The 12,908-nt window shown below is 42.2% G+C and overlaps 2 protein-coding genes across 3 annotated transcripts in view; one reads left to right on the top strand and one right to left on the bottom strand.

Annotated features, from left to right (window-relative positions):
* Positions 1 to 12,908, top strand: part of CMSS1 (cms1 ribosomal small subunit homolog) — a 229,646-nt gene that overhangs the window by 108,958 nt on the left and 107,780 nt on the right.
* The window catches only part of FILIP1L (filamin A interacting protein 1 like), a 191,620-nt gene that overhangs the window by 106,159 nt on the left and 72,553 nt on the right, over positions 1 to 12,908 (bottom strand). For both annotated transcript variants that reach the window (XM_029578534.1, XM_029578535.1), the window contains exons 2-3: positions 9,578 to 9,859; positions 7,479 to 7,652 (exon numbers count right to left, since the gene is read on the bottom strand). In XM_029578534.1, coding sequence (XP_029434394.1) covers positions 7,479 to 7,652; positions 9,578 to 9,850 — 447 coding nt within the window. In that variant the 5' untranslated portion in view covers positions 9,851 to 9,859. The remainder of the gene's footprint in view (positions 1 to 7,478; positions 7,653 to 9,577; positions 9,860 to 12,908) is intronic.

Here is a 12,908-nt window from a genome sequence, read left to right as displayed (position 1 = left end):
GTTTGAAAGAAATTACAGGCGAAGGGTTTAATGTACGTTGGGGTTTAAAAACAAAAAAAAACCCTTCTTTTTTGCCCAATTTTTATTTTGGCTATGAGAAGACAAATAATCTTTTAGCCTTTTCAGAATGGGCCAGTGAGAGGGAACTCTTGTTCCCCCTCACAGCCGCACAGGGTCCTGCAGTAAAAAAGTCAATTACTTTTAAATTGGGGGTGGCCGAGCCTCTGGGAGAAAGCATGGTGTAAGGCATCGTAGGTGGTCCTCCCCCTCCAAACAAGGTTAGAAATAAGAATCTCTGGGGCCGTTCCTGGAATGGTTTTCACAGTTTGTGCACCCCAGGGCAAGGCCACCTTGCTCCTCTTTCAGAACAATAAGAAAACACAGCACGCTGTGTGAGGAAGGAACAAGTTAGAAAATAAGAGATTTTAGCACATGATTGATTGCTCCAAAGAAGTAAACCAAAAGTTTTTAGTAAGGGAGATAGATTCTGACACTGAGCACACAGTGTCCACCTCATCGTCTCTGACTTTAGGTCTCTCTTGGATTGTCTGCCAACCTAAGGGGTAGGAAGGGGCCTGTTGGTTAATGTATTGAGCTCAAATCCTGTCTTTCCCGGAGACTCTGCTTGTGGCCCTGGGCAAATCACGTTATCTCCGGGTGCCTCAGATCCCTGGTCAGAGCTCTTGGGGGGCAGGAATTCATTGCACCTGTATGGTCTTTGCTGCAAAGAGCCCCAGGTGAGGGACACCACGTAAATGCCGGAAGAAAGGTAATCGGGTCAGACTATCAAGGCAGCATGACGTCTTGTGGCATACGACTCGCCGTGTCAGATTTTATAATTAAAAACTTTTATTCAGTCCCTTTAGGGTGCAGAACCCTAAACGGCCGAGGGCTGCACAAGGAATGAGAGGAACCTTTCTCTAACTCTCTCCCTCCCCCCTTCTCAGGTTGACTTGTGTAGCATTTGCTCACTTACATGTCTGTTTCCCTTCCTTGCTCTGGTTTTCACAGTAAAGTTTAGAGTTGGCTGCAGAAACCTGTATCGCTGGCTAAATGTAGAATTATAAAAATGCACTCTTTAAATAAAATGATATAAAACCAGGATATAAATCAGAGATTTGGTTTTGTGGGGAGGGGGTGTAAAGTAGAGACCTTGGGGGTCCCAGAGGATTTGATCGTTGTTTTTTTTTTATTTTATTGTTTTTGACCTGTAAATTTTCTTATGCTCTTTGGGGCTTCCAGCTCAGTTGGAATCAGAAGTGGGACCCATCGCCATGCACCTTCATTCACAACTACAGGGGATTCCCCCCATCCCCCCTCCCCATTTTATAGCCTCTCCGTAGTCCAGTCATTACAGCAACAGTCCTCGACCGGAGGGGCCACACACTACCAGGGCTTCTCCCAGGATCCCGCAATTACAAGCCCTAAATTCAGCCGCTAGGTGTCACTGTTGCATGAGCAACCGGGACTCCCTCTAAGCAGTGACCGTGAATGTTGCCTCCACAGCATCCCTGGCTTCACTGTACCCTGGGAGCAGAAGACCAGGCCTCTCTGCAAATCTATGCACAGCACGGCCACCGAGCCACAGGGGGTGGGGGCAGTCCTTGCTGGGATTTGACAGAGTCCTAAATCTGGCCATGCTCATTCCCAGCCTTCTGTCCTATTTCTCATCAAACTACACCAAGAAAGGAGGAGGTAGTTTTTGTATTTTCGGGCAGGCCGCAACATTTCATTCAGACCAGATTTAAGTTTGATTAACACTTGTCTGGAAAGGCGTGGTAAATTTATTTAGCTTGCCGGTCTTCTTTGGACTAGATGGCAACTCTAAAGTGCAGCCTTTTATGGGGAGATGTACATTCCCGTTCTTTTTTAGCTCTTGGCCAGGCAGTATCATTCTGTTGTTTTGGGCTTCCAGCTCTGCAAGCTTCATTTGCAATTACTTGGGGGTTTTCTCCTATTTAAAAAAAAAAAACAAAAATGGATCCTCGTTCCCTTTCATTACAGCAAGTTTTTGGTCAGGGGCCACCAATGGTGGCTCCCTCTGCAAACACGATACACGTGTGCCTGGAGTCTGGCCGCCAAATCAGCGGTGGCAATTGCCATCGTCCTGCGATTGGCCGCTACTACCTTTCCCGTGGACTGTGAACACGTGGCCCACAGCGTGACCAGCATTGCCCAGAGAGCAGAAACTGGGCTCGGGAGTCGAAGCCAGATGTTTTGTTGAGTTCCCGTACTTAAGAACAAAGGACCTTGTTGAGAAGGCAACCTTGAATGATTGGGCTTGTGAGCGGGAAGTGTTTCAGTCTCTTAATTTTACTATCCTGAGAAAACAATATTCTTCCATCTCTTTGTGTTTGTGTTTCGTGTCTTCTTTTTCCGTTTTCTTTTTGGTTCATGTCGTTTGTGGGGTTTTCACATATGCTGGAACCCGAAAACAGCACAAAACGAACATTGTTTATTTGTTTGAAAACGACATGATACAATACAACATGTGTTGGGGTTTTCATGTCGCTTTCCAAGGACTGGACTCTCTTACTCATGAATAATGACATTGTAGTAGAGAAACTGCTTTCTTCTGCTTCTCTTGGATGTTAATGTCTTCTGTTTTTTTGCAGGGCGTGACACCTTTTCTTGGAACAACATGGCTGTTATCCAAAGATGTTCATGAGCTTTCCAGAGCACACTAGGCTCTGTTTCAGATGTCGTCGGAAAAAAAGCTTTGTGCGGTCTTAAAAGGTCATGTTCAGCATCGCCTTTGGATAACTTTCATGCCGATCCAGTAAAAGGTATTGCAACCTGCAAAGCATCCCTTTTTCTGCAGGAATGATCCGGCTCCTGGAGCAGTGTACCGTTTAAATGCCTTACATACTCCATCTCTGCATGAGTCAATACATATCATGCCAAACCAGGACCCTAACTAGGAGATTTGTTATCATGTTAGCTGGAATGGCTTTGTTGTTTGATAGAAATAGGTTTTTTGTTTCTGACCAGTTCTAAGAATAAATTGTGTAATATGTAGGACCTCCTCCTACCAACCTGCCCTCCCCCACTAAGTAAAGACACTTTGAGTAACAGTGAGCAGTTTTGGAAGCTTGAAAACGTCATATGAATGTAATCATTGGAAAAACATTTTGCCACCTACTGGTGTCTAAAATAGAAATTAAATAACCTGCCTCATATCTGTTTAGCCTGGGCTGGACCCCCCATCCTCTCCTCGTTATCTCTCAGCACAAGGACTTTTTTTTCCCTGAGTTTCCTGGCCTTATCTCAGCTTAAAAACAAAACAAAACAAACCAAAAAAAAAACCCAGAGCTTCTTCCCATAACCGTACAGATAAAGTGCACGGAGCAGGCCGATGTTCTTGTTAATGTGATAGATTTATACAAATAGTCATGGATTTAAGATGCTGTCAGCAATGAAAACATGTCTGTTTGGGCATTCCAGAAGACATGTTCATATTTTCCAAGCAGCGGACGTGACATGACCTAACTCAGTTTTCATTGGCCTTTTTCTGTGGTTATTAAAAGAAACCATGCTTGCATCTGATGAAATGGACTCTGTCTTCGAAAGCTCATGCCTCGATAAACTGCTTAGTCTATAAGGTGCCACCTGCCTCCTGTCGTTGTTGCTACACCAGACTAACACAGTTACCCACTGAAGATCTAATGCCCTGTACTATGTGTATATTTATATGCATAGCTGTATAGATAGTAGCAAGTCTGAATTCTTCTTGATAGCTATTATTTTGTTTTAGTTGATTGTTTAGGATTTCAGAGAATTGTACTGAGCCAGCTTGCAATGCTGAGGAGGCTAGGTGTCAGAATATAGTACTTCTCAAACCCACTCCACCCCCATTTCCATCCCCATGCCACTGGCTTTTTTTTGGTTAATTAAAATCACCTCTTCCTCAGGTAATTCCACTTATAACTCATCTGGTCTGTATGGACTAGATTGTAAGCTCTAGACAGCAGGGACTGTCTCATCTGTGTCTCTATACAGCATTGTGTACATTGGTAGCGCTATACAAATAATAATAATTAATAATGCCAATTGGCCAGCGTCATGCAAGAAAGCTCACATATAAGATCAGACAAAACTAAAACCTGAATTTCTAACCACAATAGATTTTCTTATTCTAGCCGTGCTCTTCTGCAAAGTAAAATTTATCCATGTTCAGTTTGGCATCTTTCTTTTCTGCAGTCTGGATGTAATGTAGTAGCAATGACTTTTATTCTGTTATTTCATTTTAAAACTATTAGTACCAGATAAGCTTATTGGGCTGAGAAAAAAAAATCCCACATCCCCGATCTGGTTCAAGAGTCCTGTGCCACTGACTGTAAACAAATAATTAGCCAAGGCCCACTGCATTCAAAAATAAGGAACAGAGCCAAAGCATTGGAAAACTTGAATTTTTCCAGTTAACTTTTTCCAGACTTTACCCTTCAGCATGGCAAAGAATGGAAACTTTATTTCACTAAACTCAGTGGAGTGAATTTTCAAAGGAATTATGTGTGTACATATAGCAATTTTCAAAACCCATTTATGCACCTAAAACCTTTGGAAAATTACCTCCAGTGTGAGAGCAGTAAGTCTTCTCTGAGATCCTTGCAAATGTAAATCCCTTGTGGATATCTGAAGTAGGGAGGGTTCAGTCATTGAATTTATTTAGGAAAATGGCACCAGCTATTCAGGAATGGAAGATGGGAAAAGATAGTTTGCATGATAATTAGCTTCTGTTTTTACTATTTTTTTTTTTGGGGGGGGGGGGGGGAGAGGATTTAGATTCCTGAGTCATAGAGCTGGGTGCTGCTAAATGCTGTCACACCAGTGACACCTAGTGGCCAAACTCAGGATGCAGGTGTAGCAGGTTGCGGAGGGAGCAGCTGCAGTGGACCCTGGCCAAGGTCTATCATTGCGGTAGCTGGGATGGGTAAAAAGAAGGGAGAGATGGTTAAAAATCAGGGGAAAAACCCTAGGCTAGTTATGGATTGAAGGCTTATGGCACCATAGCTCCAAGCAGAGGCTGATTCTGATTTGAAGTAGAAGCTTAAAGGAGCAGCAGGAAACTACTGCCCACTCCTAACCCCACTTCCAAAAACTTATTCCTGATTGGAGTCATGCCCCAGGGCTACAATCCTCACAATCCATTTCTAACTGGATATCACAGTTGAAGCCACCTGAGGAGTAAGAATGAAGACATAGATTAAAGCCAGGGAGGCCTTGTAATTAAGGTAAGCAGAGGAAAGTCCTGAAAGCTTCAGAAATCCTGCTACTCTTTGGAAGAGGGTCAGTAACCTAAAGATTATATAAGAAAACACAAGGGTTTTCTTTCACCTCTATAATTTTGGGGCTTTTGCTGGTTCTGTAGTGAAGCAGCCTCACATTTAATGAGCACTGGTTCCAGTGAGTTTCTTAATGCTACTAGCAGGATATCGCTGCTCTGCCCTTCCCCATCCCTTCTTTTGCACTCTTTTCAGTTTTAATGCCTGGCCTCTGCAGATCAAAAGCAATAAGGAACAGAAAGATGATAATTATATCATAGAAACAGAGAACATAACCACAGATAAAGACCATACAGCTCAGTTTTACAGTCCCTCCCTCAACGATCCTCATAAGAACATAAGAAATTGCCATACTGGGTTAGACTAAGGATCCATCAAGCCCAGCATCCTGTTTCTAACAGAGGCCAAACCAGGCCACAAGAACCTGGCAATTACCCAAACACTAAGAAGATCCCATGCTACTGATGCAGTTAATCACTAACCAACCTCTTTCCCTTTTCAACAATTCACCAACTCGAGCGTACAAGGGAATCCTTGTGCGGTGGTAATCTTGTACGGAGGTATTTGATGAGGATAACCGATTTGCAGTTATCCTTTCTTTTACCTCCGTCTATTATTCTTTTTATTAAGGTCAAAAATATTTTTTAAGTGGTCTTTCGTGCTTTTTTCTTAAAATCCCTTCTCCCCTGCTGCTTTTCCGACCCACTGCTAAGCTTTTGTCATACTTATCAAGGACATCGCCTTTGTTGATTTCTCATGGGTACGGAGCTGCTCGTCCAACACGGGCCATGTTTCGGCACAGGTGCCTGCTTCAGGGACTGTGGGAGAGTGTGCTGTGTCCTATGTGGGGTTCACAGCATTCTAAGGTCTTGTCAAGAATTTCTGCTGTCTCTCGTGCGACGCCTTCTGTGGCAAACACAGAAGGCGTCGCACGAGAGACAGCAGAAATTCTTGACAAGACCTTAGAATGCTGTGAACCCCACATAGGACACAGCACACTCTCCCACAGTCCCTGAAGCAGGCACCTGTGCCGAAACATGGCCCGTGTTGGACGAGCAGCTCCGTACCCATGAGAAATCAACAAAGGCGATGTCCTTGATAAGTATGACAAAAGCTTAGCAGTGGGTCGGAAAAGCAGCAGGGGAGAAGGGATTTTAAGAAAAAAGCACGAAAGACCACTTAAAAAATATTTTTGACCTTAATAAAAAGAATAATAGACGGAGGTAAAAGAAAGGATAACTGCAAATCGGTTATCCTCATCAAATACCTCCGTACAAGATTACCACCGCACAAGGATTCCCTTGTACGCTCGAGTTGGTGAACTGATGCAGTTAATAGCAGTGGCTATTCCCTATGTAAACTTGATTAATAGCCTTTAATGGACTTCTCCTCCAAGAACTTATCCAAACCTTTTTTGAACCCAGCTACGCTAACTGCACTAACCACAACCTCTGGCAACAAATTCCAGAGCTTTATTGTGTGTTGAGTGAAAAATAATTTTCTCCAATTTTTCTTAAATGTGCTACTTGCTAACTTCATGGAATGCCCCCTAGTCCTTCTATTATTCGAAAGTGTAAATAACCGAGTCACATCTACTCATTCAAGACCTCTCATGATCTTAAAGACCTCTATCACATCCCCCCTCAGCCGTCTCTTCTCCAAGCTGAACAGCCCTAACCTCTTCAGCCTTTCCTCATAGGGGAGCTGTTCCATCCCCTCCGTGCTTGTCCTGGCCTTGCTTGAATTCAGCTACTGTCCTTATTTCCCCCATCCAAAGGGAAGCAGTTTCATGCAGCCACCATCCTTTCAGTAAAGAAATATTTCCTATCATTACTCTTCAGTCTATCCCCTTTCATCCTCATCCCATCTCCCCTCATTCCAGAGCCTCCTTTCTGTTGAAAGAGGCTCTCCTCCTGTGCATTTATTCCTTGGAGGTGTTTATATGTCTCTTTTCTTTACAAAATCAGCATATGATGAAGACTTAAAGATGAATACCATGGAGGAAAGGAGGGAAAGAGGAGATATGATAATAATTTTAAAAAAATATACAGGAAGAAATGATTATATGGAAGTGGTTTGAATTAATAGAGCATAAATAACAATTCTCAATGCTTTTTTTTTTACCGGTTATAATACCTCTTGCTTTGGTTATCTGATGTAATTTTTGAGCATGCGTATCACGGCACATAAACCTACCTCACTCAGGGGCTTCTCGTAAATATCTTCCTGCCACTGAGGCGTTGTGGATTGAATCGCGTCTCGCTGCAGCGCCTCCAGCACCTTTTTGGGAGTGACAAAGCCGTACTGTGCCTCCAACAAAGCCAAATCGATTTTCTCGGCCTTTAGGACGGATATGACTTCATCTCGAGCCTACGAGGACACAAGTTATTCTAGTAAAGCCGTGCCAGCAAGAGTGGACTGGGAGGTTTTATTTTTTTTAAAAATTAAATCTTATTCTTCTTCTGTAACTCTAGTTCAACTCAAATCACAAGGTTGACAATGACCTAGAACAGCGGGGTGTGAATCCTGTATTCTGGTGGACTTATGAAAAGTGTTTTATGTGTTCCAGGGGTTTATGATTTATTTTTTAAAGGTTTTATTTTAATTTAAAAAAAACTCCAGAAGTAAGTTTTTATAAGAATGCCCTTTCACAGTCGGTCATTTCCCGCTGCTAATGTCCCGATGGGTTAACACTTCCAGGATGTACTGAAGGCCCTTGGGGCTTCCCAAACCCTCACTGTTGGGGTCAGATTTGCAGGATATCCACAGTCGATATGTGTGAGGTACATTTGCATGTATTAGGTCTTCAGTATATGTGAATGAATCTTCTGCACATTTTTTTCTGGGTAGCCTAAAACCCTGACGGGGTGTGGAGTGACCAGGACAGGTTTGAAAACCACTACCTTAAATCCTTGAGGAACACCCTCTTTAACTGGCTTGGATGCTGGATCCAGAGAAAATATGGCCTGGCACTAAACACCTCGACCAGAGGGGCTTGTTAGTTAATTATAAGCAAAGTGGATTATTCAGGCTCCAAGCAGCCTGACGGGCTGCATTAAACATGCACTCAAAGGTTCTGTTTGCAAAGTAAAACATGACGGGTGTTTTGGGGGTTTTTTTTGTTTTTCAAATTTTGGTTCCAGAATGTTTTGTGAATGGAATGAGGGATGCGGGTCTCGGTCAATCCTAGAACAAGTGCATTTCCAGAGTTCTCTGCCTCAAGTCATACAGCAATCCCTGCACTGCTCCTTTCTGTAGTCATGAGAAGTATTTTTCATAAATCAGGTACATGATTTGTACGTCCTACAAATGTAAGCATTTAAGGTATATTTGTCTTGTACTGGATTTTCAGGTAGTCTTCATGAAATTAGCAAGTTTTGAAGCTCCTGCTATCATGTAGGGAGGGTGCACGCTCAGCATCTGCAGCCTCTACACATCTATGCTGCTATTACAGATGTGTTGGTCTGCTCACCAAATCCATTGACGTGCATTTGAATGTGAAATCACTATCAAGAGACCACCCACATAGAATGAACCACAATACCAACTGAAAAAAAAATATCACTCACTCACTGATGCAATCTCTGCATTCAAGAATTAACAATTAAAAGTACATGAGGGGAATTATCTCAAAAATCGTTCAGAACAAAGGATTGTTGACAACTTTATATCATCATTGGGTCCCTTCTCATATATATACTGATCCATAGATTTTTTTTTGTTATATAATGCAACTAAAAATCAACTTATCTTCAATGGTGTTTTTTTCAGGCCATCTCAATGAACAGTACTCCAAGGCTCAACACGGTCTGCGTTTTAAAATAGATCTTCTTAAAGCGGCAAACTTTCAGAGATGCCGAACCATCATGGCCATCATTCCTTTTCATAATAGATGCTAATGGTCGCCAACCACCATTGAAGATAGGTTGATTTTTAGTTGCATTATAAAACAAACAAACCAAAAGTACATATTGATCAGTTTATACGTGAGAAGGAATACAATGATGATGTAAAGTTTTGAACAATATTGTGAATGATCTTTGAGGTAATTCCCCCTCGTGTATTTTTAATTGCTAATTTTTTAATGTAGAGGTTGCATCAGCAAGTGAGAGATTTTTTTTTTCAGTGTGCATTGGATGTGAACATGCGTGTTGCTAGCACGTAATGACACACCTGTGAAACTTGATTCACAGCCCAAGTCACAACTGACTGAAGGTTTCAACGCACTCATTTAAAATAAATTTAAAAAAAACCAAACTATCTACAGTCTAAAAAAAAAATGACAGCTAGCCAACCTGGAGTTCTCCTTCCAGCACACTGAGAAGGAAGAGTAAGTCATCTCGCGAGAGGTCATCTCCCTGCCTGGAATAAGTCCTTGGCCTTTTTTCGGGTTTGTGGCTTCTCAGAATGGTGTTGCTTTCCACCTCATACTCTTTGTCCTTGGAGCCCCTGTTTATTTTCCAGGTTCCAGCCTCTTCCTTCTCGGAGCCTCTGTGCTGGTGCCTTGGCCAGGGCTCACTCTGCTTTGGCTTCGGTGAGCTCTCTGTGCTGTTGCTCCGGGATCGCATGTTTAGATTCTGTGTGATGATAAAAAAAAAAAAAAATTATTAGGAAAACTTGGTCTAATGTGTAAATCTAGACACACACTAGAATAATATATATATATATTTTTTTTTTTGGTGGAAAGAATCCAGCCCTGTAACATCTTTGGTAGAAGTTGGATGAGGGGGTTTGCTTGAGAATGTCCTTAAACTAGCTACCTAGTTTTTTACTGATTTATTTTACTTTGTTGCTTTTTATTCCTACAGTTGGCTTTTGTGGTGTTGTTTCTTCAGTTTTAACATTGTAGGATGCACCTTTTTATTTTTTACCCTGTATGCGGGCTTTCTTAAATCTCCATTCCGCTACATTTTCGTTACTTGTGCTCGAAATGCACCTCTCCACGGTTGACAGTCTGCTGCAGCAGCGGCACCCCTGGACTTACGTGCCATATGTTTTAAAAATGTAAAACACTTGCTTTTCTTTCCCCCTACTCCTCCCCTGCAGGCGTGGCAGAAGGAAATGGCAGAATTCCTAATGGATTCTGTGTGCTGGGACAGTGCCTAGAACTATCCTCAGGTCTGCTTCCTTAATAGAGCAGTCACATCTAGGGAACCCCCTTCTTGTGAGAGCATCTCTACAAACTCCCAGGATCACAGTTCTTCCTCTTTGAAGGACATGTAGGGCAATTTCCAAAGAGGGATTGGTCAGGGGAGAAAAGTGCACGCGTAAAATTGAACTACACGGTTGGTTTCTCGTTGAAAATTGGCTAAAAGTGCACAGGTACAAAAATACGTTCCTACTTTGTCACTGTGCAGCTTATTGAAATCCGCCCCCAGTGCCAATTTCATGCTCAAGACTTGTGTCTGTGTTTATCAGAGAGGATTTCCTGTTAGAAAAACATGTTGGCCTGGATTGTTAAAAATGGTTTCAGGGGCTTGTGTGTGTGGGGGGGGAAATCCTTAAATATTTGTTTGAAGCTGTTAGGCATCTATCAGTCAGGAATATTTAATTTCAGTACAGGTAAACTCACTCAAAGCTGTGTGTGCATGAAATGCAATCAGCATAAAACATCCAATAGAGAAAATCTAATCTACATAAAAACATGCATCAACACACTAACACAATTTACAAACACATTCCAGCAATAAATAACAGTAACATAAAATCATTAAACTAGAAAAATCCCTAAACACAATGGGGCCTGTATTTAAAAAAAAGTTGAGCCCCTAAATTTAGGTTCCTGTTTTCAGCTGAAACTTCACATAAATTTAGGATCCTAAAAAGTAGAGTTCTGAATGTAGTCCTGCTATTCATTTGCCTGGATTTAGGCCCCTAAATTAGGTGCCTAGTGCTGAAAATCAGTGCTAAGCTCCTAACTTTGCTTCCCTGCCCTAACTCTGCCCCATTGCCACCCACTTTTTAGGGGCCTAAATTTAGGCACTCAGCCCTAGTTAAAAAAAAACAACAAACAAACAATTCAGGGACTTAACACCCAAAGTTAGAAGCCTAGACCCTTTAAAAATTGACCCCAATCTAAAATAAATACCATAAGCAATACCATAATCACGCACTCTCCAGTTATACAAAAACCTCTGATCTCTGCTAACTCATCCATATTAAAATACATCTTAATCCTCTTGTGATTCCCCCCCCCCCCCCCCCCCACACTATAGGATTGGCCGTAGACATTATAATTCCTTACTAAATAAAGGTAAAACTTTAGTAAACATTTTGTAGCAAGAGCCAGGTTTTTACAGATTTTCTGAAGGTCAGATACCAGCATCCCTCTTCTGCTGATTTGGGTCCTTCTCCAGGTTTTATAATACGCTTCATGCACTTGGCTGCCTACAACAGCGCGCAATGTGGAGTTTCAATCTCTCTACCTTTATAGATTGTTTTTCTATTTATGGATTTTTAGTCATAAAAAAAAACCAAAACAATTCCGTCTAGGAGTCTGTGGAACAGACAGACAGGAAGCTTGTGTTATAACAAAGATCTGGCTCTTATCATCTGGCACTGTTGGTAGCACCTGATCTCACAATAAACTTTATGCTAGTAGTAAACACAGGGCTATTGTACACTGCCATTGTAGACCACTCACCCTTCTCCTAGAGAGACGATTAAAGAGTTGAATTAAAGCACGGAAGATGAAGATTTGTCCAGAAGTAGTGGCTTTGCTCGAAAAACAGGCAAAAGCCAATGTCAGCACAGTGGGTGCTGGCCATTGGGCCTGGATGGTGAATGTGGGGGTAACGAGATGAAAGTGCTGCCGTGCCTTTCGAGAGTTCTCTCTTCGACATGCTCTCCCAAACATAAGCTCTCTTCCTTTTTTTTTTTCTTCCTTTTCATTTTGACTCAGCAATTTCCTTTCCTCCTTTGTACTTCCAACTCGGGCAGAATCGAACCTGGAATCTGGCCCCCCTCAGCCTTCATTCAGAGCTACCTGGGGATTTTTTACGCTGTTAACTGTTCACCCGATCTGCCACCTGCAGATGTGGTTTCTCCCTCACTCTGTAACGAGCCCAGTTTTCTCTATGAGTGGCTCATCCTGGCTGCACCTTCCGTTGCTCAAGCTTTTATTTCTTGAAGGTCACTTTGACTTGACTATGAATCCACATTTTTGGAACAAATTCATTTATCTCTCTCCGGAGGACAGAGTCTGTGTAGGTAAAATCCTGGAATAATTGGTAATAGTGGGAAAAGCCGGACAATAAAAGCCCATGGCCCACTTACCGGTAATTGGTCTTTGGTAAAATGTTAAGTAATCTGTGACAGGGCCATTCTTCAGAAGGCTGAATTAGAAAGGTGGAATATAAATCAAATAAATAAAATATGTTTACTGGTTCAAGGCTGGATTCATTATCTCTAGCATCAACCGTTGCATGCACAGGCTGTGTTTCTGTTTTGCGCCTAAAACCAATTAGCATTTACTATCTTCAAATTACTTCATATCTAGGCCAATGCAATATTGCTGCATGAAAAGCGGGCGCTCATGATTGAGCACCCGTTTTTCTAACGCGTGCCCATCCTCCTCTCCTGGACCCGCAATGCAGTAGGCAAATGAACCACTGCATTGAAAAGGAG

Source organism: Rhinatrema bivittatum, chromosome 15 (genome assembly GCF_901001135.1).
Source record: "Rhinatrema bivittatum chromosome 15, aRhiBiv1.1, whole genome shotgun sequence".
Classification (NCBI taxonomy): domain Eukaryota; kingdom Metazoa; phylum Chordata; class Amphibia; order Gymnophiona; family Rhinatrematidae; genus Rhinatrema; species Rhinatrema bivittatum.
Note: the sequence above shows the minus strand (reverse complement) of the source record. Positions and strands in the feature narration are given on the sequence as shown.